Source organism: Zootoca vivipara, chromosome 14 (assembly GCF_963506605.1).
Source record: "Zootoca vivipara chromosome 14, rZooViv1.1, whole genome shotgun sequence".
Lineage (NCBI taxonomy): Eukaryota > Metazoa > Chordata > Lepidosauria > Squamata > Lacertidae > Zootoca > Zootoca vivipara.
The window spans coordinates 51,424,642-51,447,860 of record NC_083289.1 but is presented as its reverse complement, the minus strand read 5'-3'; the positions used below and the strand labels follow the sequence as shown (position 1 = coordinate 51,447,860).

The 23,219-nt window shown below is 42.0% G+C and overlaps 1 protein-coding gene across 1 annotated transcript in view; it reads left to right on the top strand.

Annotated features, from left to right (window-relative positions):
• The first annotated feature begins 2,578 nt into the window (after positions 1-2,578).
• The window catches only part of GNA12 (G protein subunit alpha 12), a 41,571-nt gene continuing 20,930 nt past the window's right edge, over positions 2,579-23,219 (top strand). The window contains exons 1-2 of the mRNA XM_035130957.2: positions 2,579-3,325; positions 19,467-19,682. Coding sequence (XP_034986848.1) covers positions 3,002-3,325; positions 19,467-19,682 — 540 coding nt within the window. The 5' untranslated portion in view covers positions 2,579-3,001. The remainder of the gene's footprint in view (positions 3,326-19,466; positions 19,683-23,219) is intronic.

Genomic DNA, 23,219 nt, shown 5'->3' with positions numbered 1-23,219 from the left:
CCCAAAAAAAACAACTAAAAAGTCTCAAATGTTTCAGCCTTTATTTTCAGGGAAGATCTTTGAATCCTCTGGTCAATTGGGCTGCTCTTTTTTGAACAGAGTGACGGCAGACAACTTCAGTATATTTGCTCATTATACGTGTTTACCAAGTTCTCTGTGCAGAGATATTTCATTACACTAGCTCTAGTGAGAAAGAACTCTCCCAAATATATAGGGCTGCTTGGGAGTGCTCTTTGCTCCTGGATATAAGGGTGTATTTTGTTTCCAGAAGTCTTCATCTTTTTTCTTCTTTTACAGAAATGGTGGTACCTGATGGATGGGGTGGTAGATTTCTAGAGATAGTGGAGGAGGCAGCATGCATTGTACATGACCACAAAGGGAGACTGCATTGAAGGAGTTTATTATTTGATAAAGAGACAGAAAAGTTTCTGCAGGCAGTTTGTGGAGCACATTTCTCTTCCTGCATGGAGATTCGGGGGGGGGGGGACTTACATAGAAAGCAACACACTGTGGTTGGCAAAATACTGCCTGCTCTTCAAGCAGGCATCACAAAATATCACACCCCATTATTCCAGAGCTAATCAGGGGTGAATATGTTCCTTAGCCCCATATTCATAACCACTAACATGGATTAAAGGTAAAGGGTAAAGGGACCCCTGACCATTAGGTCCAGTCGTGACCGACTCTGGGGTTGCGCGCTCTTCTCGCATTATTGGCCGAGGGAGCCGGCGTACAGCTTCCAGGTCATGTGGCCAGCACGACAAAGCCGTTTCTGGCGAACCAGAGCAGCACATGGAAACACCGTTTACCTTCCCGCTGTAGCGGTTCCTATTTATCTACTTGCATTTTGACTTGCTTTCGAACTGCTAGGTTGGCAGGAGCTGGGACCAAGCAACGGGAGCTCACCCCGTCACAGGGATTTGAACCGCCGACCTTCTGATCAGCAAGCCCTAGGCTCAGTGGTTTAACCACAGTGCCACCTGGGTCCAACATGGATTAGAACATATTTATTTGTTGAATTTCTATACCAAATTTCCCTCCAAGGAGTTCAAGGTTGAGTACGTGGTTCTCCCCTCATTTAATCCCCACAACAACCCTGTAAGGTAGGCTAGGGCAGGGGTGGACCTTGGTAATACCCCTGAGCAAGGACAAAGTTTGGTGCCCCATCCTAAAGCTTCGAGAACACTGTCTAACCATCTCGCCCTCCGTCGTCCCCTTCTCCTTGTGCCCTCCATCTTTCCCAACATCAGGTTCTTTTCTTCTCATGAGGTGGCCAAAGAATAGGAGCCTCAGCTTCAGGAACTGTCCTTCCAGTGAGCACTCAGGGCTGATTCATACCCTCCAACTCTTGGATAGAAAAATACAGGACCAGCGGCGGCGCAGCACCGGAAGTCACTTTTACGCAGCGACGCGGCACCAGAAGTCGCTTCTACGCATGTCCAGACATGCGTAGAAGTGACTTCCGGTGCCAGGCTGCCCGTGTCTGCATGTCTGGGCACCAGAAATCGCTTCTGCGCATGTCCAGACAGCCATGCGCAGACAGCCAAGAGCTGGGACATGGCCACCGGCAGGAGCTTTACGGGATATAATTAATTTGGGATAACAGCGGGAAACGGTAACAAAACAGGAGACTTGGCAGCTATGGGCTGATTTCCTTCAGAATGGATAGGTTTGATCTTCTTGCAGTCCATGGGACTCTCAAGAGTCTCTTCCAGCACCATAATTCAAAAGCATCAATTCTTCAGCGATCAACCTTCTTTATGGTCCAGCTTTCACTTCCATACATCACTACTGGGAAAACCATAGCTTTAACTATACGCTACATATACATATACATATACTATATAGATCTCAGGGTAGTTCGCATTATAAAAACACAATATAAAAAATACATGCTTATCTAGGCATGAGATTTATTAAAACATACAGATCATTACAACATCATGCCCTATATTCCAGAAGACCCTGGACAGACTTCCCTACAGGCTTGCTCTTGCTCTGCATTTCCTGTCTCTTAGCAGGGAGTTGCTATCCCCGCCCCCTCGAACGTATCTCTCTACGAGCACCGCCCTCTTTCTCTTTTCCCATTCATGATTTTCCCGACTGACGTCACTCCAACGTCCTATCCAATGAGCGAAGCCGTCAGCTTCCCTGCCATTCTCAGCATGGGAAAACTCCTCCCACTACCTCTCCCTTGAAGAGGAGGAGTTCCTCCTGCCTCCTTTTTTTTTAACCCCTCCTGAACTAATCCTCTTCCCCCTCCCTTTCCTCCCCACGGCTCTTATTGGTCGGCGGGGGCTCTTAACCCCGCCTCTTTTAACCCCCATAAATCTCTCGGGGTTTTAATTTACAAAGTCCCCGCCCCCTAGTCCAGAGCGAGTTCAGCCGACAGGGGGAAGGGGTAAAAAAAAAAAAAAAACCACCACCGACAGGCTTGGAGCGACGTACCTGTCTCCCAATGAGAGACTACTTCGCGAGAGATGCTTCTCTCCCATTGAGCTGGGGGAGTGCGTCCGCCCGCCCTCCCCCCCCGCTGCCTCGCCCCGCCCCTCCGCCTGGTGGGCGTGCGGAAGAAAGTGGGCGGGGCGGGCGAGAGTCTGCGGCGAGTCGAGCGGTGAGAGCGAAGGCAGAGCGAGTCGCCCCGCTGTTTGCCCCCCCGCCCCCCCCCGCGGGAACGCCAACGGCCGGCAAGTGACGGTTGAGGGTGCAGGGGCGCGCGAGGGGCTTATTTTCCCGCCCTTTTCTGACGGGTAGGGGGGAGGGAAGAGAAGCCTTTTTTTCTGAGGAGGAATCGCTGAGGCGGCGGCGGCCGGTTCCTCCCTCCGCCCACCGCGGCGGGCCGCGCCTTCAGCTCCGCCGCCGCCGGGTGAGGAGGGGCGATGGGCGGGCCGGTGGTCTGCTAGCTCCGCCGCTCTGAGGCGGCGGCCGAGGCCCGAGAGCGGCCCCCGCGGCTCCTCTGCCTGACGCCTCCTCTGCCGTCGTCCTCTCTCCGCGGCCCGCCATGTCCGGGGTGGTGCGGACCCTGAGCCGCTGCCTCCTGTCGGCCGACGCGGCGTCGGGCCGGGGCGAGAGGCCGCCGGGCGAAGCAGGGAAGGAAGGCGGGCGGGACGCGGAGCGCGAGGCCCGGCGCCGCAGCCGCGAGATCGACGCGATGCTGGCCCGGGAGCGGCGCTCGGTGCGGCGCCTGGTCAAGATCCTGCTGCTGGGCGCCGGCGAGAGCGGCAAGTCCACCTTCCTCAAGCAGATGCGCATCATCCACGGCCGCGAGTTCGACCAGAAGGCGCTGCTGGAGTTCAGGGCCACGATCTACGAGAACGCCCTCAAGGTGAGCGGGGGAAGGAGGAGAAAGATTAAAAGGTTGGGGTGGGATTGTAAGCCTCAATAAACGGCATATGCTTCGGAGGGAGCGGCTTCGCTTTTCCTCATCCCTCCTCGCCCCGTTTTTCCTTTCGTGACGTGTCTTAAGCCTTGAGGAGGGGGTCCCTTTGGTTTGCTTGCTGGCTTGCCTTGCCACGTCTGTATCCCAGCTTCCCTCTCAAGGGGGTGTGCAGAGTCCCCTCACAAGAACCCCCTGAAGTAGGTTTAGGTTGACAGGAAGACAGTGACAGGGCCGAGATCACCCAGAGTGCTTCACTGCCGAGTTAGGATTTGAACCCTGGCCTCCCACGTCCTGGTTGTTACACTGCCGGATGTTGGGAGAGCCAGGTCAAATTCTTCATGCGACGCATAGTCAGCCTACAGAACTCACTCCCACTGCAGCCAGAGATTGCCACCAATTTGCCTGGCTGTGGATTAGACAAATTTGTGGAGGAGGAAAGGGCTGTCATTGGCTCCTGGCCATGGTGGCTATTTTTTGGCTGCACAGTCCCTGAAGGAGCAGAGCTTATGAATACCAGTTTCTGGAAAACACAGGAGGGGAGTGGGCTCTTGTGCTCAGGTTCTGCTTGCATGTTTGCCATTGGGGCATCTGGTTGGCCACTGGGAGAAGAGGATGCTGGACTAGCTGGGCCCTGGGCCTGATGATGATGATGATGATTAAATTTTCAGCAAGGCTTTTCTAATGTCTGCATGGCCAATAGGTATGGGTGATAAGAGTTGCAGTCCAGAAACATCTGGAGGGCCAAAGGTTTGAATTGACTTAAGAATGCTTTTTTGACTGGTGTACAGAATGCCCTGAATAAGTAGGTTGAAATAAAATGGGAGTGCAAGGCGTACTGAAGCATATGGCTGGGGAAAAACAGTGCCAGCACTTTTCATATCATTGGATAAACCCTGCTACGGCCCTGTGAGATGGAGCCAGGCGATGGGTGGAATGAGTGTGGTGAGGCTGTTATGCATTCTGTTTAGTGTGCATTGATGCTGAGGGAAAGTAGTGTGTTTGTATTCCCTCAGTTACAGTGTATAACACTCTAAGGTAGGAGATGAGAAGCAGGCAACTGGTGGTCTGGTGGTGGAATATCTGTGTTGCTTTGAATGGTTTGAATAATAACTAGAAAGCTGTGCTGTGAGTATATTTAATAAAATAAACTGGAGGAATATATGGAAGGTAGCCTGTCAAGTCATAATAATAAAATGATTATTATGCTACTTTCCCTCACAAGTTAATGTATGTGCTTCATATACATCCAGTTCATCTTTACAACGATCCTGTAAGGTAGGAGAGCTAGGCGACGGGTGGAGTTGTGTAAGGAGGAGGTGATACCAGTGTGGGTACAAAGAGATGGGCTGTCGGTGTTATGCTAGGTATCATTATATTGCTTTTCCTAAGTAGCCTGTTTACTATAATTTATTTGAATTATTCTTGGAACAGTATTCTTGGTACCACTGTACTTGGGATCATATAATTGTAGAGTTAGAAGGGACCCAAAGAGTAATCTAGTCCATCCCCTGCGATGCTTCATATACTGTAACTTTGTATCCTTTGGGTTGGTTTACACAAAAGAATAAGCCAAACCATGTCTTACCAGGATTGCATAAATGTATGGACTCCCAGAGAGGAGCTCACAGCTGCTTTACTCCTCTCCGGCTCCTGTCCCTCACAGAGCTAAGCATGTCATCCAAACCAGGACTTATGGTTAAGCTCTCTCATTGTTAGCCATGGTTTATTGTTGCCTGCAGATCATGGTTAATGAGAAAGAGAGCCTAACCATAAGTTCCAGTTTGGACAACATGGTAAACCAAACCATTACTTAGTTCAGAATAGAAACAAAAAAGGACTGGGGAAGGAGCAAAGAAACTGCAAGCTCTCTGGAAGGCCATGTATTTGTGTGGTCCCAGTGAGCCGCAGTTTAGCTTACTGTGTTGTACAAACCAGGCCATTATTTCAATTCTTGAAATAGCTGTGTAAAACCAATATTTGGAAGCCAATTTCTCTCAGTGTTCCTGTTCTCGTTTCTTCCCTCTTTTTCTCCTATGCATCCTGAATAGCCCTGTCCCACACCTCCCAGATTATGGCTGTGTTTCAATGTTTTGATTGTCTGTTGTTCAAATGGAATTATGTGGGAGCTGCAGATTACATGATTTCCCTTTCTGGTATGTCCAGATGTGAGGAGTAATGGTGTCCTCCATTACCTCTTGGTGTCACCTTCCTGTCTAAATTACAAAGACTGACATGAAGCAGAGAAGGGCCCAGTTCCAAGTTTCTGGAATTGGAAGATGGGATGATAGAAACTTATGCCATCACCAAGTATATAGACTCCCTGGGAAGGAGTTTACCCACCCTTCATCACACAGTTCCAGTGTAGCTTACAACCATATAAGCAAAACATATTCAAATTCAATAAAACAATTTAAAACAAACTGAAGACTGTACCTCAGACAATAGAGATGGTCTCACAAAATTAATACTACTTAAATGTTGAAAGCCAGGATAAGGAAATGTATCTCCAGCAAATGGCTATATAATAACAATTTTTGGCATACCTCTATGGGGAAGGAGTTGCATATTTTAGGAGTTGTGACAGTCAGTGTCCTCTTCCAGCATTCGTGTTTCCAAGAGTGACAGAATGTGGAATATTGGCTGCATTCATCCACAGGTCACCAGTAATGTATGTGTTGAAATGAAATAGATGAAAATTGCCCATCTCTGTTTAGAGTTGAGTGAAAATGCACATGTGTGGCTAAAGTGAGCTAAGGAATTATTAATCTGGGCAGTTACACCTGTGCCAGTCAGTTTTTAACCATAGAAAGCTAAGCTTATTTCTTCCTCCTCTTATGTTCTCCCTCTCCCTTCTATTTTTTGAACTTAGCTGTGCTTAGAATTGTATATGTACCAGACTTCTTGCTGATTGTGCAATGCTCTAAATTACAGTTTGCAAACCTGGTTAGAAAGGTCACTGAAGCTGAGCTTGCTAATTGCAATGTATTAAAATGACATCTAGAATAACAGGTGTTGAACCTATGGTATGTGGACTCAGTATGTCCCCACCAGCCACCTCAGAACAAATTCAGCTCAACTCAAACCTAGCCATCTTGCAAATGTTACTGTCTTAGAATATACCGTATACAGTACTAGTAAGTAAAGAGGGGAGGTGTAGAGTTGGAAGAACAAGGAACTGAGCAAGATATGCACACCCTGCCAACTGCACAGACTTGTTTTTAGATATTGCTCCCCAGCCTTCAGGGTTAAAAACTTTAAAGGTACTAGGAATCCACATTTTCTGTTGTACAGACAATATAAGCCTGAATATTGCAAGCAGGTTCTAAGCTATTGGTTTTGACAACTATAATGCTTCTGAAGAGTTGCATTATTCGTTAGGTTCATTTAAAAAAGCTCTGCTGCTGTACAAAGCCAATTCTTTACAGCATGACTTTGATTGCCAAGAACCTCCTTTATCAGATGTTCTTCTCTACAAACTAATACCATAATAAACATGTTAGTTTTTTTGGTGTCAGAAGTTGGTTTTCTTCTTCTTTGCCACAATATTACTAATATGTTTGTGGTAATTCTCACAGTGTTCTTGAATGTTACACAGCCCTAGAAAAACAAGCCCCTACTTGGAAATAAGGATACAGTGGTACCTTGGTTTAAGTACACAATTGGTTCCGGAAGTCTGTACTTAACCTGAAGCGAACTTTCACATTGAAAGTAATGGAAAGTGGATTAATCCGTTCCAGACAGGTCCGCAGAGTACTTAAACTGAAAGTACTCAAACTGAAGCGTACTTAAACCAAGGTATGACTGTATAAATTTGCTCTGGAAAATGTGTTCATAATCATATTGTGGGCAAATTGTGTCTGAAACCAAGCAATCACGATAAGGAGCAAGATGGGTGGTTGGTTGGTTGCTGTGCTAAAGGAGGTTATAAATGGGAAGAAGACCTTAAGAAGGACTGGCATAAACTAGAAATAATACTGAGAGAATAATAATATTATTTTTAGAAATAATAATTCTAAAACCCAGCAACATAGTTTAGCTGTAAGAAATAAGGGGATGAGGACTGAACAGTTGAAGAGGAAACAAGGAAAAGGTAAAATGAAAGCAGGTGCATTCATGCTCAAATACAGCAGTGGACTGAAGGGTAGCTTTAAATGAGTGGATTTAGAAAACCATCAGTAGGACAAGGAGGGAGAAGTTGTCATCCTGGAGTTAATGAAGGCGGTACCCTTTAGTACCTTGCTTACAAAGGTCCGTTTAGTTAAAGCTATGGTTTTCCCAGTACAGTAGTGATGTATGGAAGTGAGAGCTGGACCATAAAGAAGGCTGATTGCCGAAGAATGGATGCTTTTGAATTATGGTGCTGGAGGAGACTCTTGAGAGTCCCATGGACTGCAAGAAGATCAACCCTATGGTATCCATTCTGAAGGAAATCAGCCCTGAGTGCTCACTGGAAGGACAGATCCTGAAGCTGAGACTCCAATATTTTGGCCACCTCATGAGAAGAGAAGACTCCCTGGAAAAGTCCCTGATGTTGGGAAAGATTGAGGGCACAAGGAGAAGGGGACGACAGAGGACGAGATGGTTGGACAGTGTTCTCGAAGCTACCAACATGAATCTGATCAAACTGCGGGAGGCAGTGGAAGACAGGAGTGCCTGGTGTGCTCTGGTCCATGGGGCCACAAAGAGTCGGACATGACTAAACAACTAAACAACAACAACAACCCTTTGGTACAGGCACTTCTTGATCTTGTTCTCACATCACCTTGTATTATTGTCTGCTTGTGACTTAGGCACAGAAATGTGAGGAGCTGTGGATGTGGCACTGAATTTCTGCTGGTAAAATGCAAGTGGATAGGAGTATAGTATCGTTCCACAAGACAATTTGTGTTATAGAAGTCATGTGCAAGAGCATTATCAGGTTGTGAGCTATTGTATTGGTATTATAAAAGCAAAAATTGTGTATTCTGACATGGTGTGATGTAGTGTTTGCCTTTTAAGACTATGCGTATGACAATGAACATTGGAGTTCTATAGTTTCATTTGATTTTTATTATCAGAATTGTTTTTTTTTAAATAACACCACTGGCTCAAGTAGCAAGTGTGATACATTTTTCAAGTTACAGGTAGGTAGCCGTGTTGGTCTGAGTCGAAACAAAATTAAAAAATTCCTTCAGTAGCACCTTAAAGACCAACTAAGTTTTTATTTTGGTATGAGCTTTCGTGTGCCTGCACACTTCTTCAGATACATTTTTCAGTTGCTCTTAAACATGCAAGTATATGCTGACTAATGGAATTTTGATTTGTTTACTGTCCTAAGCGAACATGTAACCGAGCATTTGTTGTTATTTTTTAACGGCTCTTTTTAAAAGAAAAAAACAACAACCCTATGTGGTTCTGTTGTTGACACTCTGCATTTTTATCCCCATTCACTGAGCTATTCATCAATATTATCCCTAACATTAAACCCTAGAAGAGAAGCTGCGAAGTATTTCACTTTAGCAAGCAGTACAGTAGCATTTAGGCCTTCTAGGGGAATTTCATTTTCATTTACAGTACCTCATTAAGATTAATTACACAATTAGTTACTGTGATATTTTAATGACTATTTGTGTAAAGAAGATAGGTGTTTGTATTATGTTCTTCAGGGTTTGAAAATAGTTGCTGTTATTTAAAAAATGCAGACTTTTTGAATTGAATGGCCATCTGTCATTGTCAAATACTGCTGTTCTAGTACTTTCACAGATTTTGTATGTGCTTCCATTTGACAGTGATGAAATGTGTATCCATATAGAGAAAACATAACTTAAAAGTGAGTGGATGGATTGATTTAAATCACTAAGAAGAAAAACAGTTTAAATCCAGTTGTCCATTTATAAATTCACACTTCCCTAACAAGCATATATTTTGTCTGGTTACTGTAACAATTAGACTGTATTAGTTTTTAGCCAAATAGAGCCATTATGTAACCCATCAGCAAAATTCTTATGTAGGCTACTATAGAATTGTGTTTGCTTACAGATAGTATGCACATGAAAGTATTCTAACCAAGAAAGCTTACTTGAAAGCTAAGTTTTGAATCCTGTGCATCCTTATTTGGCAACCAGTCCCACCAAACAAATTGGAACTCCCTTCCAGGGAAATATGCATAAAATAGGGCTGTAACATGTCTTAGGTGTTAAATACAGATTATAGAAATGCATTCATACACCAAGGTAATACTACTTGTAGAAGGGAGTGGTGATGGATATGGAACAAAACAGTGTTATTCCACTTCATGGTAAATTAATGTCCATACTACATATAGTTTCAGAATTGAACATAACGCAGAGCTCCGGTAACGGCACAAAACAGAAATGCAAGATTTGCATGGACTCAATGGATGATCCTGGTGAGATATAAGATATCATCACCTGAATTCTAGTGACTTGCTAGTTGATGCGCAGTATCAAACCATAGTATATGAACTCTTGTACAGTACTGTACTTGTACTCTTGAAATGACTGATGGAGATGTTCTCTTCCTCATTCTTTCTCTTCAAAGAGAAGCACCATTTCATGAAGGGATCATAAATTCAGTTTCATGAAATTATAAATTTGAATTTAAGTTCATATTAAACCAGGTTTCCTTTTAAAAGAGAAACATATTAAGCTAAGCTTAAAAATTAAATTGAATTCAATTTTTAATGTTACCTTTTTAGAACATCATTTTTTTATCATGAGTTGCCAATTATTGAAACCTTCCCTATTTCTTAGGTGTTACAGATTATAGAAATGCATTCATACACCCAGGTAATACTTGCAATTGGTAAACAATGGCAATACTTGCATATCATTTAGATTATTTTTGTTTTTGAAACTCTTCTGGTATCATCCTGTCTTTTTAAATCTTTCTTTTACAGAGAAGGCACACAGTTAACAAAATGCTGAATGTAATCCCCTAATCCAAAATTTACTTTTCCATTTAGTTCAGGCAATGGTTTAGAGTTGTAGTTTTTCCTAGCATTTTATGGGGCAGGCTTCCCAAACATCATTTTTGCTTTGGCTTAAGTAAATAGTCATTGGTTAATGATGGTTTTGCTTGTTAACCGAGGCTAAGCTTCAGGGCAGTTTTTTATGAGAAGCGCTAGTGTCGGGAATACACTGACTCTGTTAGTTCAGTATATCCACCTGGAATAGAAAAGTGTATAAAACACCTAAATGAGCACATCTGACAATCACATGACTCATGCAGTACTATTGTATAAATGGTTACTTGGAAGTAAATCCCTCTATCTTCAATGGACCTTACTCTCCAGTGCAGTTTTAAAGTTGACTTTAATTTAACTTGCTAGATCAAAGTCATCAGCAAATGCAGCCTTTGGACTAACAAAGGTCAGCAGCTGTTGCTTTAGTGGTCAGTTGGCAGTGTGTAACCTTAGGAGCTGAAATCTGGTTTATTTCCTCATGGGTTTATCGTCATGTGTGTAGTGTTCTTGGTAAGGACTGCACTTTTCCTCTGAAATGCCTGAACTTGTAGAGCCATAAATTTCAACAAGAATTCCTCAACTACTTCTGCATACCCAAGACAATCCTTCTCTATTTTCCTTAGTAGCCGCTTCCTTAAGGCCACCACCACCACCACCCTATCCTGCATAATAGTTAGCTTTGAATAATTTCAATAATTTCCAAAGTGGTTTGTCATGAAACATGAGGAACTTTCCTTTTGAAAAGGAAACAGTCAAACCACACTGTGCGAACATGAGTCATTATTATTATTTTTATTATTATTCTATTAAAACACAAAATGCATCATGACATATGCCAATGAATACAATCACCATTTAGTAGTAAATAATTCTTTCTTCATAGTAAAATAGCCATTTGTATAAAACATAGTTCTTAGCATTCATAGTACTGTAAGAGTTAACTATTGTTACAAAACACTCCTTGAAGATACACAATGGGTCTTGATGTCTTCCAGATGAACTCTTGCTTTTAAAGAATTGGCCCTTTCCTTGGTAGAGTGATGGTTGTGAGGTGATACTTAATAATGCTTTCCTCTGATGTTCTGGGATAGAGGCTAGGCTGGAAAACCTGTAAGATCCTGACTTGTTCCTTGCATCCTTCCTTTAAAAAAGATGCTACCTTGGCAGGTACAGTCTTCTAGTAATCTGATAATGAGGTTGATGTTTTTGTTTGCAGGTTACAGCTCTCTTAGTTAACTAGAATTGATTTTTTCCTGGGCAGGATTTCCATCATAAAAATGGAAGTATGTTTAGGCAGTATGTTTACTGCCTAAATTAATATTCCTGTTTCAAATGATCCCAATCCTAGGTCAGGCGGGCTGCCTCAAGATATGGCAAAGAGAGTATTCAAAATTCTTATGGGAAGGGAAGAGACCCAGAATTAAACATTACATTTTAATAGATAAAAAGGATAGAGGAGGCTTCTCCCTACCCGATCTGAAATTATACTATGAGGCAGCCTGCCTCACATAGTTGAAGGACTGGTGTAAACTGCAGGACCCGGACCTCCTGGATTTGGAGGGCTTAGACAATCGACGGGGATGGCATGCTTACCTTATATACAGAAAAGCCAAAATCCATAAAAACTTCAGAAATCTGGTGGTAAACGGGATCCATTCCGGAGGCCCGTTCGCAACATGAAAAGGCCACATCCTGAAGCGCCGCGTCTGCACAGGCGCGTGATGCAATTCCGCACTTCTGCACATGCGCAAAGTGTGATTTAGCACTTCTGTGCAGGCCCATGAGCCGAACCCAGACGTAACCCGTTCTGAGGCTTCCGGGTTCGGCATGTACATACAGTATCCCAAAAAGACGTATCCTGAAGTGGACGTAACATGAGGTATGACTGTAATTAGAATGTCACTTTTCGCGGTCTGGGAGAAATATAAAGAACTGTTGGAGCCCAAAGTTCCATGGTGGACCTCCCAAATTGAAGCTACCGTGGTGAAAAGAAAAAATACTCAGGAAATCTGGCCAACGTATAAAACTCTCTTAAAGGAAGAAGATAACCAATTAAAATTTAAAAGTTTTGAGGAATCGAGAGAGTACGTCTCAGGTAGGTTCCAATACCATCAGGTACATACATGGAAAATTTAAAGCATACCGATTCCTCCTTGACTGGGAAGGAAAAATTGTGGAAGAATAATTGGAAATTTACAAATTGTTATATTCTGAAAGAAAACTTCCTAACAATGCAACACCGATGGTATTTAACACTTTGGAAATTATCAAAGATGTACAGAAATGTCCCAAGTATTTGCTGGAGGTGTGGAGATAAATCAGGCACTTTCTACCACATATGGTGGCTATGCAAAAAAATTCAGGCATTCCGGGAGAGTATCCACTTAGAAATACAAAAAATAATAAAGACTTGCTTCAAGAGAAAACCAGAAGCTGGGGATCACAGATCTGGACATCCCGCAAAAAATGAAGAGTATAAAGAACAAACCAAAACAGGAATTCATCTCAAAATAGGAAGTCTTTAAAGTTTATTTGAAAAACAATTACAGTAGCTTAAACTCTGTCACAACATTTGAATAACTTTAGTAGTAGATTTAAGAAAGATCTGAAACCTTAGATAAATCAATTATTAATTAAAGACAAAAATGTGCATTGGCAACAAATAATAGATAATTGAAATAAGGAATGGACAGGAGGTCCGGTCTATAGTCCAAGGACCACTTTTTGTTTTATTGCTTTGTAACTAATAATGTCCATATTATGGTTTGGTTTGTATTTCTTGTCTTGTTTTTTTCTTTTTCTTTTTTGATGTATCAATAAAAAAGAATTGATTTTTAAATTGTAAATTTATTAAAGAAAAGGGGGGGAGAAGAAAAAACAGCTCATATTCATAATACAACAAACATCAATACATCCATCTTAATCTATACTTGCAAAGTTTCCTACCCCTGCTGCCAGGTGTTTGAGAGTAAGAAGTCTAACTCTAACCTGGAAAAGTTTAATGTGCTTTGGGAGCTAAATATTCAGTGTTTTTTCTCTTAAAGTAAGGCATTTCTAAGGTCTTTTCTAGTCCTGCAATTTCAATCTGAACACTGTAATCTAACAACTATTGCACAAATTCTGTGTTGGATATACAGTATTCACTTGTAATACAATGTAATATTAATATACATTGTCTATTGTATATTGTATATATACATTGTAATACAATACTGTACAATTAAAGAACCTTTTAATGAGGGTGAAAGAGGAGAGCGCAAAATATGGTCTGGAGCTCAACATAAAAAAAACTAAGATCATGGCCACTGGTCCCATCACCTCCTGGCAAATAGAAGGGGAAGAAATGGAGGCAGTGAGAGATTTTACTTTCTTGGGTTCCATGATCACTGCAGATGGTGACAGCAGTCACGAAATTAAAAGACGCCTGCTTCTTGGGAGAAAAGTAATGACAAACCTAGATAGCATCTTAAAAAGCAGTGATGCCTTGCCGACAAAGATCCGTACAGTTAAAGCTATGATTTTCCCAGTAGTGATGTATGGAAGTGAGAGCTGGACCATAAAGAAGGCTGCTCGCCGAAGAATTGATGCTTTTGAATTATGGTGTTGGAGGAGACTCTTGAGAGTCCCATGGACTGCAAGAGGATCAAACCTATCCATTCTGAAGGAAATAAGCCCTGAGTGCTCACTGGAAGGACAGATCCTGAAGCTGAGGCTCCAATACTTTGGCCACCTCATGAGAAGATAAGACTCCCTGGAAAAGACCCTGGTGTTGGGAAAGACTGAGGGCACAAGGAGAAGGGGACGACAGAGGATGAGATGGTTGGACAGTGTTCTTGAAGCTATGAACGTGAGTCTGACCAAACTGCAGGAGGCAGTGGAAGTGCTCTGGTCCATGGGGTCACGAAGAGTCGGACACGACTAAACAACAAGAACAATATAATGCTGATCGTGGATGTTTGGGGCACTCCCAATAAGTAGATCTAATCCATTTGCATCTCCCAGGGTCCCACCATCATTTTTTGTTTGCGTTAAGACAACTCTCAAAATCCCTTCTCCCTTTCATTGGATTTACTTGGAGACAGAGAGTCATATTATAGTTTACAGACATAACTGCAGTTACAAATACAAAGATTGGGTTGTTAAGTAGATGAATTAAGTTCCTGTAGGCTAAGTAAAAGGCATTGTATTTTGTTCATGTGTTTAGTCTTTTAGCTTGGTATACAAATCTTGATGTTTACACTACTCACCTGGAGAATAGCAGCATTTGAATGATGAAATACTGTATATGGAAACATTTAAGATTCTTTGCTTTGATTCTGTGTTTGCAAGACTCATAAAGGCCAGAAGACGTATGTTTGAAGTATGTTGGACAGGTTTCCTCAGGCAGCAAAATGGAACCATTTTAGTTATATTTCTCCCATGCCAATAAGGTGAAGAATTTCTACTGGCCTCCTTAAAATCATAGTAGAGCATGCATCCTGGATGCTGCGACATGACAATCTTTTCATTAACAGTATTAATGCATCCAGGTTGCTGCCCAGCACAAAATATAGGGTTTGTAATACAGGTCTGTATTTTAAAAATATTTATGTCATTTAGTGCTGAAGTTGGTGGTGACTATGGAGCTCAAGAGTAGCACATCATGAGAATAATATGCTGATAAAATGCATGTTTTTAGAGAAGCAGTTGGGTGGGTTTTTTCTATAATACCTGCAGCTGGTACCGTATCTGTCTTGAGAGATAATGGAAGAGTGTGCCATCAGAGGTAAAGTCAAACATTGAAGAGTTACAGTACCTGCTGTGGCTATAGAGACCAATACAGATGAGACATGTTTTATTGCAGCTGGGGCAGATGAAGGTATCCAGTTACGTTGGTGCAGATGCACCATGGGATTTCTTCACTCCTCCCAGTGGTCATTGCTGTGGATACACAACCTGACTGTCTCCAGGCACTGTGGTTGTCTGCAGTGGACTCCCATATGGCGGGATTAATGTTGCCTGCCTTCATGTCAAGTTGCAGACATCTTCTTAATACAAAGTTTGCAGATATCTTCTTAATACCTAGTTACTAGTTCTTTTTTCTGCCTATTCCAAAGGTCAGGTTGAGTTATGGAATTTTACCCTATTTTTAATCCCAATAATGGCTCTGAAGCATGAGAGTCAGAGAAAGTGGTTTGCTTTTAAGTGAGCAGAAATTTTAAGTAAAATTGGTCACTGTACACATATAACAGTTTACTGTATTTATTATTATTTATTAAATTTTTATACTGCTGTTCATCCAAGAATCACAGGGTGATTTGCAATATAAAAACACAAAAATACATACACAACATAGCAACAAACAAACACGCCCTAGTTTAAAAGACTATTGGTTGTTTAATTAGCCCAAAGGTCTGAGACAGAAGGAATGTTTGCCTGGAGCCTAAAGATATGTAGGCCTAAGGAAGGCACCAGGCAAACATTCCAAAAAATGGGGAGCCACGACAGAAAAGGCCCATTCTTGTGTTGTTACTCTCCAGACCTTTTCCGGAGGTTCAGGGCAAAAGTGTTGAGCCAGTGATCTTCCACAGATCTACCACAGACGTCCAGTGATCTGGTAGATCACGATCTACCTGTTGGACATGCCTGCTATAGGAAATACTTTTAAAAATGATGGACATACAAGTGTTCTCCTGACTTTGAATTCAACTTAAACTGGATTTGCTTGTCATTCACTTTTTGGTACATGACCATAGAGTATGCTTCAACAGAAGAACAACCTACCGTATTATATATATTTCTATATCCTACCTTTCTGTCTGATAGCAGACCCCCAAGACAACTTACAGTAAGGGAAAAATAAATAAAAAGAACTTTTTAAAGACACTGATGACTTACAAATGTTATGGGCAGCAGAATGAGAAATGTTAGCCACTGTCCAGTCCTTATGTTTATGTGAATGTGATTTTTAATCTATTGTATATTTGGAAAGTGGTTTGTTTGTTTGTCTGTCTGTTCTATACATTTGGACGCCTCAGGAGATATCTTTTCCAAACACAGCATTAGGGTTTTTGAGGTGGGGGCAGCAGTCTTCAGTGATGTTTGTATGCCAGGTGCCATTTTGAATCAAGATGGCAGACCAAAACATAACACTATGTTTTCCCCAGTTTTTGGCATAACAGGTCCAAAGTCACAGATTCTACTTTTTAAAATTTTAATACAAAAGCTTTATTTTTGTTTCTATAAATATTTTTGTTTCTATAAATACCTAGACAGCGCTAGGCACTCCCCACTAGTACTATATTAAACTTTTAAATCTGCTAGTACAGATTTGTACAGGCAAGTTGTGAACAAGTTGCCAGAATACTAGCAGTGGTTGCTCAGGAAAGCTTTGATTCAGGGACTAAGATTAGTTTTGTGTGAAATGTAAGGCAACAGTTACGTGTTGAATGCACATCATCCTCTTGTTCTGTGTACACATTCATAAAATTTAGGAACTGCTGATTGGTGGGCACTGGATTTAAATCCCCAAAGTAATATTGTAACTCTCAGAAGCACTATTTCTAGAATTGTACTTAAATAAGTCAAAATACCATTATTCCCTATTGGCCGTAAACTGAAAATGACTACCTGGGAGTTATGCTTCTCTTTACCACTTATTGGAAATAATTTTGAAGAGGGGTGAAATAAAAAAGAGCAGACACTCCATGAGAATGAGCACCACAGAAGAAGAGAACAAGTATTGTGCAGTTCCATGGTTCTGATAGGAAACTATTATGATCTCATTCCCCAGTGTAGGAAATCTTTCAGGCAAGGGCTGCAGCTGTGCAATGGTAATCATTTGAAAACTGCTGGAGTGAAACAAGACTGCATCTAGATGAGTTTAAAGAACTTTAGAACACTGGAGCCTTAGCAGGTGAAAGGTCAGAGCTAGCTTGTATGGGCAGGGATGACGCATACATATTTGCAACCCAATTCAAGAGGCAAGTGGAAGATAATAGGCTGTAGCAAACACAATATGGCTACAACATTAATAGCTTTCTTGCAATTGTTCTTTTGCTTTACAGTACATACTATTCTACACACTGGATACAAATGTACCTAATACAAAATATCTTCATATACAGTACAGTATTCATTTGTACTGTTCATTAACGTTGTAGCAAAGAATGCTCTGGAAGAGTAAAATGGGAGTTTCATAGCTTGATTAGCCTTTTAACATTTGTTTTAAATCTCTTTCATTCTGGGAATGCATCTTACCCATAATAGAAACTTCTATGTGGTGGGCATTGGGATAGGGTTTAACTTCTTAAAATGACCTCACAATTTAAAATTGCTTTTTGTCTGTATCATTTCACCTTTGATTTATTCTTAAATGGAAAACCCCAGCTAAAGCAGTAAACATTGTTGGTGGCAAACCAAATACTTGAGAATGGGAGCAGGTTTTTAAAACTCTTAGTTGCAGTTCAGTGAAAAAGAATGTTAACTGCATTCCTTGAGTTCATAGCTTCCTTTTTACAGGCTTTTAATAATTGTACTATGCTTTGTGTTGAATGCATGCTCTTTGAACAGTTTATCTGAAGGATTAAATTGTATGGAGATGAAGTAATAGTCATTCAGGGTAGCTCAGTGTTTACATTAGAGAAACTGCATTAGAAAGAGTCCAACCTGATAATGGATAGTTGAAAATTTTTAATTAGCTGCCCTTTTGCTGGAATACTGGAGAAGCTGCAACTCTCCTACATTACTAAATCTAGCAGCCTTGAACCTGCTTCTTCATGATATTTTACTGCTAAATCTTGCACTGAAGCTTGTTCCTTATCCTTGATCTTCAGCATTAAAGTTCTTGGGTGTACTCCTTAACTGTAGGAATGAATCCTGAGGTTGATGCTTGGCAGGTGGGATAAAAGAAGCTCCTGAATAAGTGTCATCATGTAAAATTTTAAAAAGTAAATATGGGTAGGGCAATGCTTACTGTTCTAATCCTTGTGTGGTTGCAGCAGACAAGCCTACATTTTAGAAAAATGTCATTAGTCATAATGAACAGAAGATGCAACTAAGGATTCTATCATTGGGCTTCCTTTGTCTCCCTGCTGTCCAAAAGCAAGGAAATTGGGGAGAAAATTAATACCTGTGAAGCCTGGATAAAAGGAAAATATTTAGTTAAAGCTTTTTCTAATCGCTTTGCAAGACGAAATTTTCGCAATACGAAATGACTCGTAGAACGAATTAATTTCGTCTTGCAAGGTACCACTGTAGTATTTTTGAGGAACTGCACAGTATGAAAGAATTGCATTGTTTCTAGGGGATACTAAATGAGGATGCTTTGCCTCTGTATACAAAATGGTTCATTGCATGTTCCAGCAAGTTGACTTAGTGTTTCTCATGGTTTTTATTTTCATGGCTTGATCTATTACAAGGAGAAATAGATTGGTTTTGGGACTTGTTGTGAACTCTTACTGCTTGGAATGCTATTACTATATGTGATACATTTGGGGGGGGTTGCATTTAACTAGTAAAGAAGAAAAACTTACTGAAGTGACTGGTTAAAAATCACATAATTGCACACTGCTAGAAGATTCCATAATTCAGTCCTTTCCTGAAGCTTGCTAGAACAGCACAGAGGCCTCTTGCCTCTATCCCCAGTGAAAGCTAAGGTCTTGGTGATAGTCCTGACTCAAGAGTTCTTATAACCTATGTAAGGGGCCGTTTATTTTTCACAAATTCTGGCACCTAATGTGAGTATGCACAGAGTTTCTCCTGTTCAGGGATGCCAATAGTTGGACAATGGCTAGTAGGAGAGGCTAGGATGTGTAGATAAACTGGAAAAGAGGGTAGAAGCTGAAGGGGAAGCAGATACAGATGCTTCAGTCTAAATGGTCCTGACTCCTCCTGCAAGAAGAGCAGGCAAGGAGCCCTCACTTCTGCCATTAATATTAGCTAATGCCATGATACAACACAAAGACAGACCGCCACTTACATAAAGGTGTTTTAACTTCGTCTCATATTTTATCACAGCCATATATTAAAAATTGATTGGTTTTTAGTGTCATTTCAATTCTTCCTTTTATATACAGTAGTTCTTTCCTTGAATGTAATAGTTCTGTTTCTTTGGTCACTAAGTGTATTTATCTGTTCCTCTAGGGCTGCAGGGTTCTAGTCGATGCACGGGACAAACTAGGGATCCCTTGGCAGTATACAGAGAATGAGAAGCATGGAATGTTTCTAATGGCCTTTGAAAATAAAGCTGGGGTGCCCATTGAGCCTTCTACGTTCCATTTGTATGTACCTGCCCTGACTGGCCTGTGGAAGGATGCTGGGATCAAGGAGGCGTTTAGCCGTCGAAGTGAATATCAGCTGGTGAGTATGCCAAATGGTTTGCTGAACAAAGAGCAAATTTCTTCACAATTATCTGAGTTCTTGAATGATGACTGGGAAGTTATTTTAGTAGAAGATGTTTCTCAACCTGAAGAAGCAATCTGTAGAAGTGCTATAGATCCTGGTATAGATAGTGATAGTCAGCAATTTGAAACAAAATTTAATAATCTGTATTCAGCAATAAGTGAAATTACAAGAAGTTATGTAGATATGAGTTGTGCGTCTTCCTACAAAAAATCTAGCTTTGTTCTTTTGTCAGCATCCTCTTAGCATATGCTTATATATGTAAAATTTAAAAGGCAGCTTACTAAAATCTGATAATTACTTTTTGAGTGTTAATTAAGAAATAATTAGCTTTATTTCTACCCAATTTTCACATGTATGCTTAGATGTGTTCAAAGTTTTTTAGCTGCTTTTGATACTAGAAGGTTTGAATAGCACAGGGGTTCCCAACAAAATTTTCTCGAGGACCCCTCATCGAGCCGCTATTGTGACAAGGACCCCCATTAATTCCTAATCCTAAAATTAAAAAGTGGTTTTATTTATTTTTCAGTTGTTTTCCTCTTTTCTTTATCCTTCTGGGGGGGGGGGCGTTGGTGTGGTGGTGACTGTGGTGGCGGCGGTGTTATGGCCGTCTGGGAGTCGGGGGGTTTCCCTCTGGAGGGGGGGAGGTTTCTACCCTTTCATCTGGGTTGAGGGTGGTGGTGGGGCCCTCTCTTCCCTGTCGTCCCCTCTTCTTTTCTCCTCTGGGGGTGGCTGTATTTGCAGCGGTAGCAGCGCCAGCAGGTTCGGTGCGGCCTTTGTTCTTTGGGTCCCCACGAGGCTCCCCGTGTGGCGCGCAGGAGCTGCGGGATCGGGGGCCTTCGCTTGGGGGGGCTCCTTCCCCCTCTTGGGCAGCTAGGGGTGATGGCGACTGCAGTCGCGAGGCAGGCCCCCCAGGATCGTTGCGTGGTGGGAGGTCTGCGGGGGGCCTCAGCGGCTCCTCGCTTGCTCCGCCGGACGGGGTCCGCGGCCTGGAAGGTGGTTTCGGGCCTCTAGGCCCAGGGGTTCCGCCGAGTCTTCGGCCGGGCGCACTCAGCCTCTGTCCGGTGGGGTCGCCGGGGGGCCTTCAGTGGCTCCCCGGTTGATCCACCGGGCTCACTTGGCGCCCGCGCACCGGCGGCGGCAGTTCCGCCGGTTCCGGCGGGCCAGAGGCTTGGCATTTAATAGCATCTTGAGGACCCCTCTGGCATAGCTCGCGGACCCCTGGGGGTCCCCGGACCACCTGTTGGGAACCACTGGAATAGCAGCACCAGGTGAGGGTATATACAACAATTGTTTTAAAAAAATTTTTAAGAAACTTAAAGTTCCAAAGATCCAATCACAAAAATAGGGTAGATCCTGAAAATACAAAGTGGATCTTGAAAATACACATCTCGGGTGTCAAATACAAGAGTAAAGAGGTGTGTCTTCAGCATTTGCCTAATTCTGTATAATGAAGTTACCAGATGGACTTCTGTGAGAAATGCCGCTGCCACCCCGAACTTCTTAGGGCAGGGAAATTATTAATAGCCTCCACCCACTGCTGATCTTAACTCCTGAGAGGGTATGTAGGGAAGAAGGCAGTCTTTTAGTTGTTTGTTTGTTTAATATATATCACCATTCATCCAAAGATCATAGGGCAGTTTACAACATAAAAAACAAAATAAAACCAACAAAATGCATAACATAATAACAGATCCTGAAGCTGAGGCTCCAATACTTTGGCCACCTCATGAGAAGAGAAGACTCTCTGGAAAAGACCCTGATGTTGGGAAAGATTGAGGGCACAAGGAGAAGGGGACAACAGAGGACGAGATGGTTGGACAGTGTTCTTGAAGCTATCAACATGAGACTGACCAAACTGTGGGAGGCAATGGAAGACAGGAGTGCCTGGCGTGCTCTGCTCCATGGGGTCACAAAGAGTCGGACACGACTAATCGACTAAACAACAACAACAGCAACAATAACAAAAAAAAAACCAATAGGGCTTCAAACACTAACATGAGACCATGAACTTGGCCCAGAAATGAACTAGTGTTTTTCTCTTCTGAAGCTTTATCTAATTTAATGTTGTTTAAGATTTATTTGAAATTAAGGGAATCTAGAATTTTTTGTTAGGAAGGTGAGCTGAACTGTAGTGTGACTTTTTCATGCAAATTTTTAGGATAACTTCTTGCCTGGGCTTTGTTATAGCTAGCTAATCTTTCCTTTTTAGCCTTAAAATACAATGTTCAATTGAAGATTAAAATAGATATTGAGCCTGTCACTCAGGAGACATAGGTGAGTGAGTTTTTAACTCTTAGCTAATATTGCATTAAGAGTTGCCCTGGACTGTACACTTGCACAGTATAACAGAACTTTGTTACCAGTTAACGGTGAAAGTGGGCTAGAGTATTATTGCCACCATCCATTTTCAACTCGCAGCTCCACCCAACATGACAATTGATATGGATTCATTTGTATCATATAGCATGAGCATAATTTGTCCATAAAGCAGTGGTAGCCTGTTGAGTAATCTTTAGTTTTAGAGGGCTTTCTAGAATTTCATGTAGCAAATATGCCTGGCGTGCTCTGGTCCATGGGCTCATGAAGAGTCGGACATGACTAAACAACTAAACAACAACATTCAGTAGAATGGTAGATCTGACTCAGAGCAAGTTTTAAGTTTATCTAAAGCAATGGTTCTCAAACTTTTTTCTCTGGGCCACACTTTCAGAATAAAAATTCGCTCACACCACACCATTTTTTAAATAAAAATACATTGGAAAACAGAAAGAAACAACACCTAACAGTGCTTGATTTAGAACACAGAACACAACTACTTTATAATATGATCATGGGACATCCAGAAAGTATAAAACGTAGCTGCATAGCTACGTAAGAACAGAAATCAATCTCCCCGCCACACTTGCCATCCTCTCCTGCGACAAGAGTGTGGCGCGCCACACCCTTTTAAGAACCACTGGTCTAAAGGTAAGAATTGAAGCACAGGTTATTTAACCAAAGGCATAGTTCACACATCCCCGTACGTTCTAGTCAATAGTTTACTGTGGTCACAGCTTTATGGTCTGTTTCACTGTTCTCCCCTAGCAGCAGGGTGAGACAAATGCAATCTCTGGCTTTGTGTTGTGCCCCATCCATGGATTCTGATTTGTTTGGCTCACAACAAACTACAGTTTGTAGCCAAGGTTTGTTCTTGGCTTACTGGTTGGGGCTTTTTTGGAGTGAAGCAAATTGCAAACCCTTGTTCAGATATAATGCTAAATTGCAGATTGTGAACTTGTATGTGCTAATCATAGGGAAACAAACAGTTCAGAAGGCACATCATGGCAGCCATGAATTATGGTTTACTGTGACTTGTGAAGTGAGGCAAAGTTAATGTTTGTCTTTCATTAGCAGCATCAAGTTTATGGTAACAGTCCATTGCTCTCTCAGAATCTCCCGGCAATACTGTGAATTAGTATGGCTTTATTGAATTGTATTAATGGTTTTGATGAA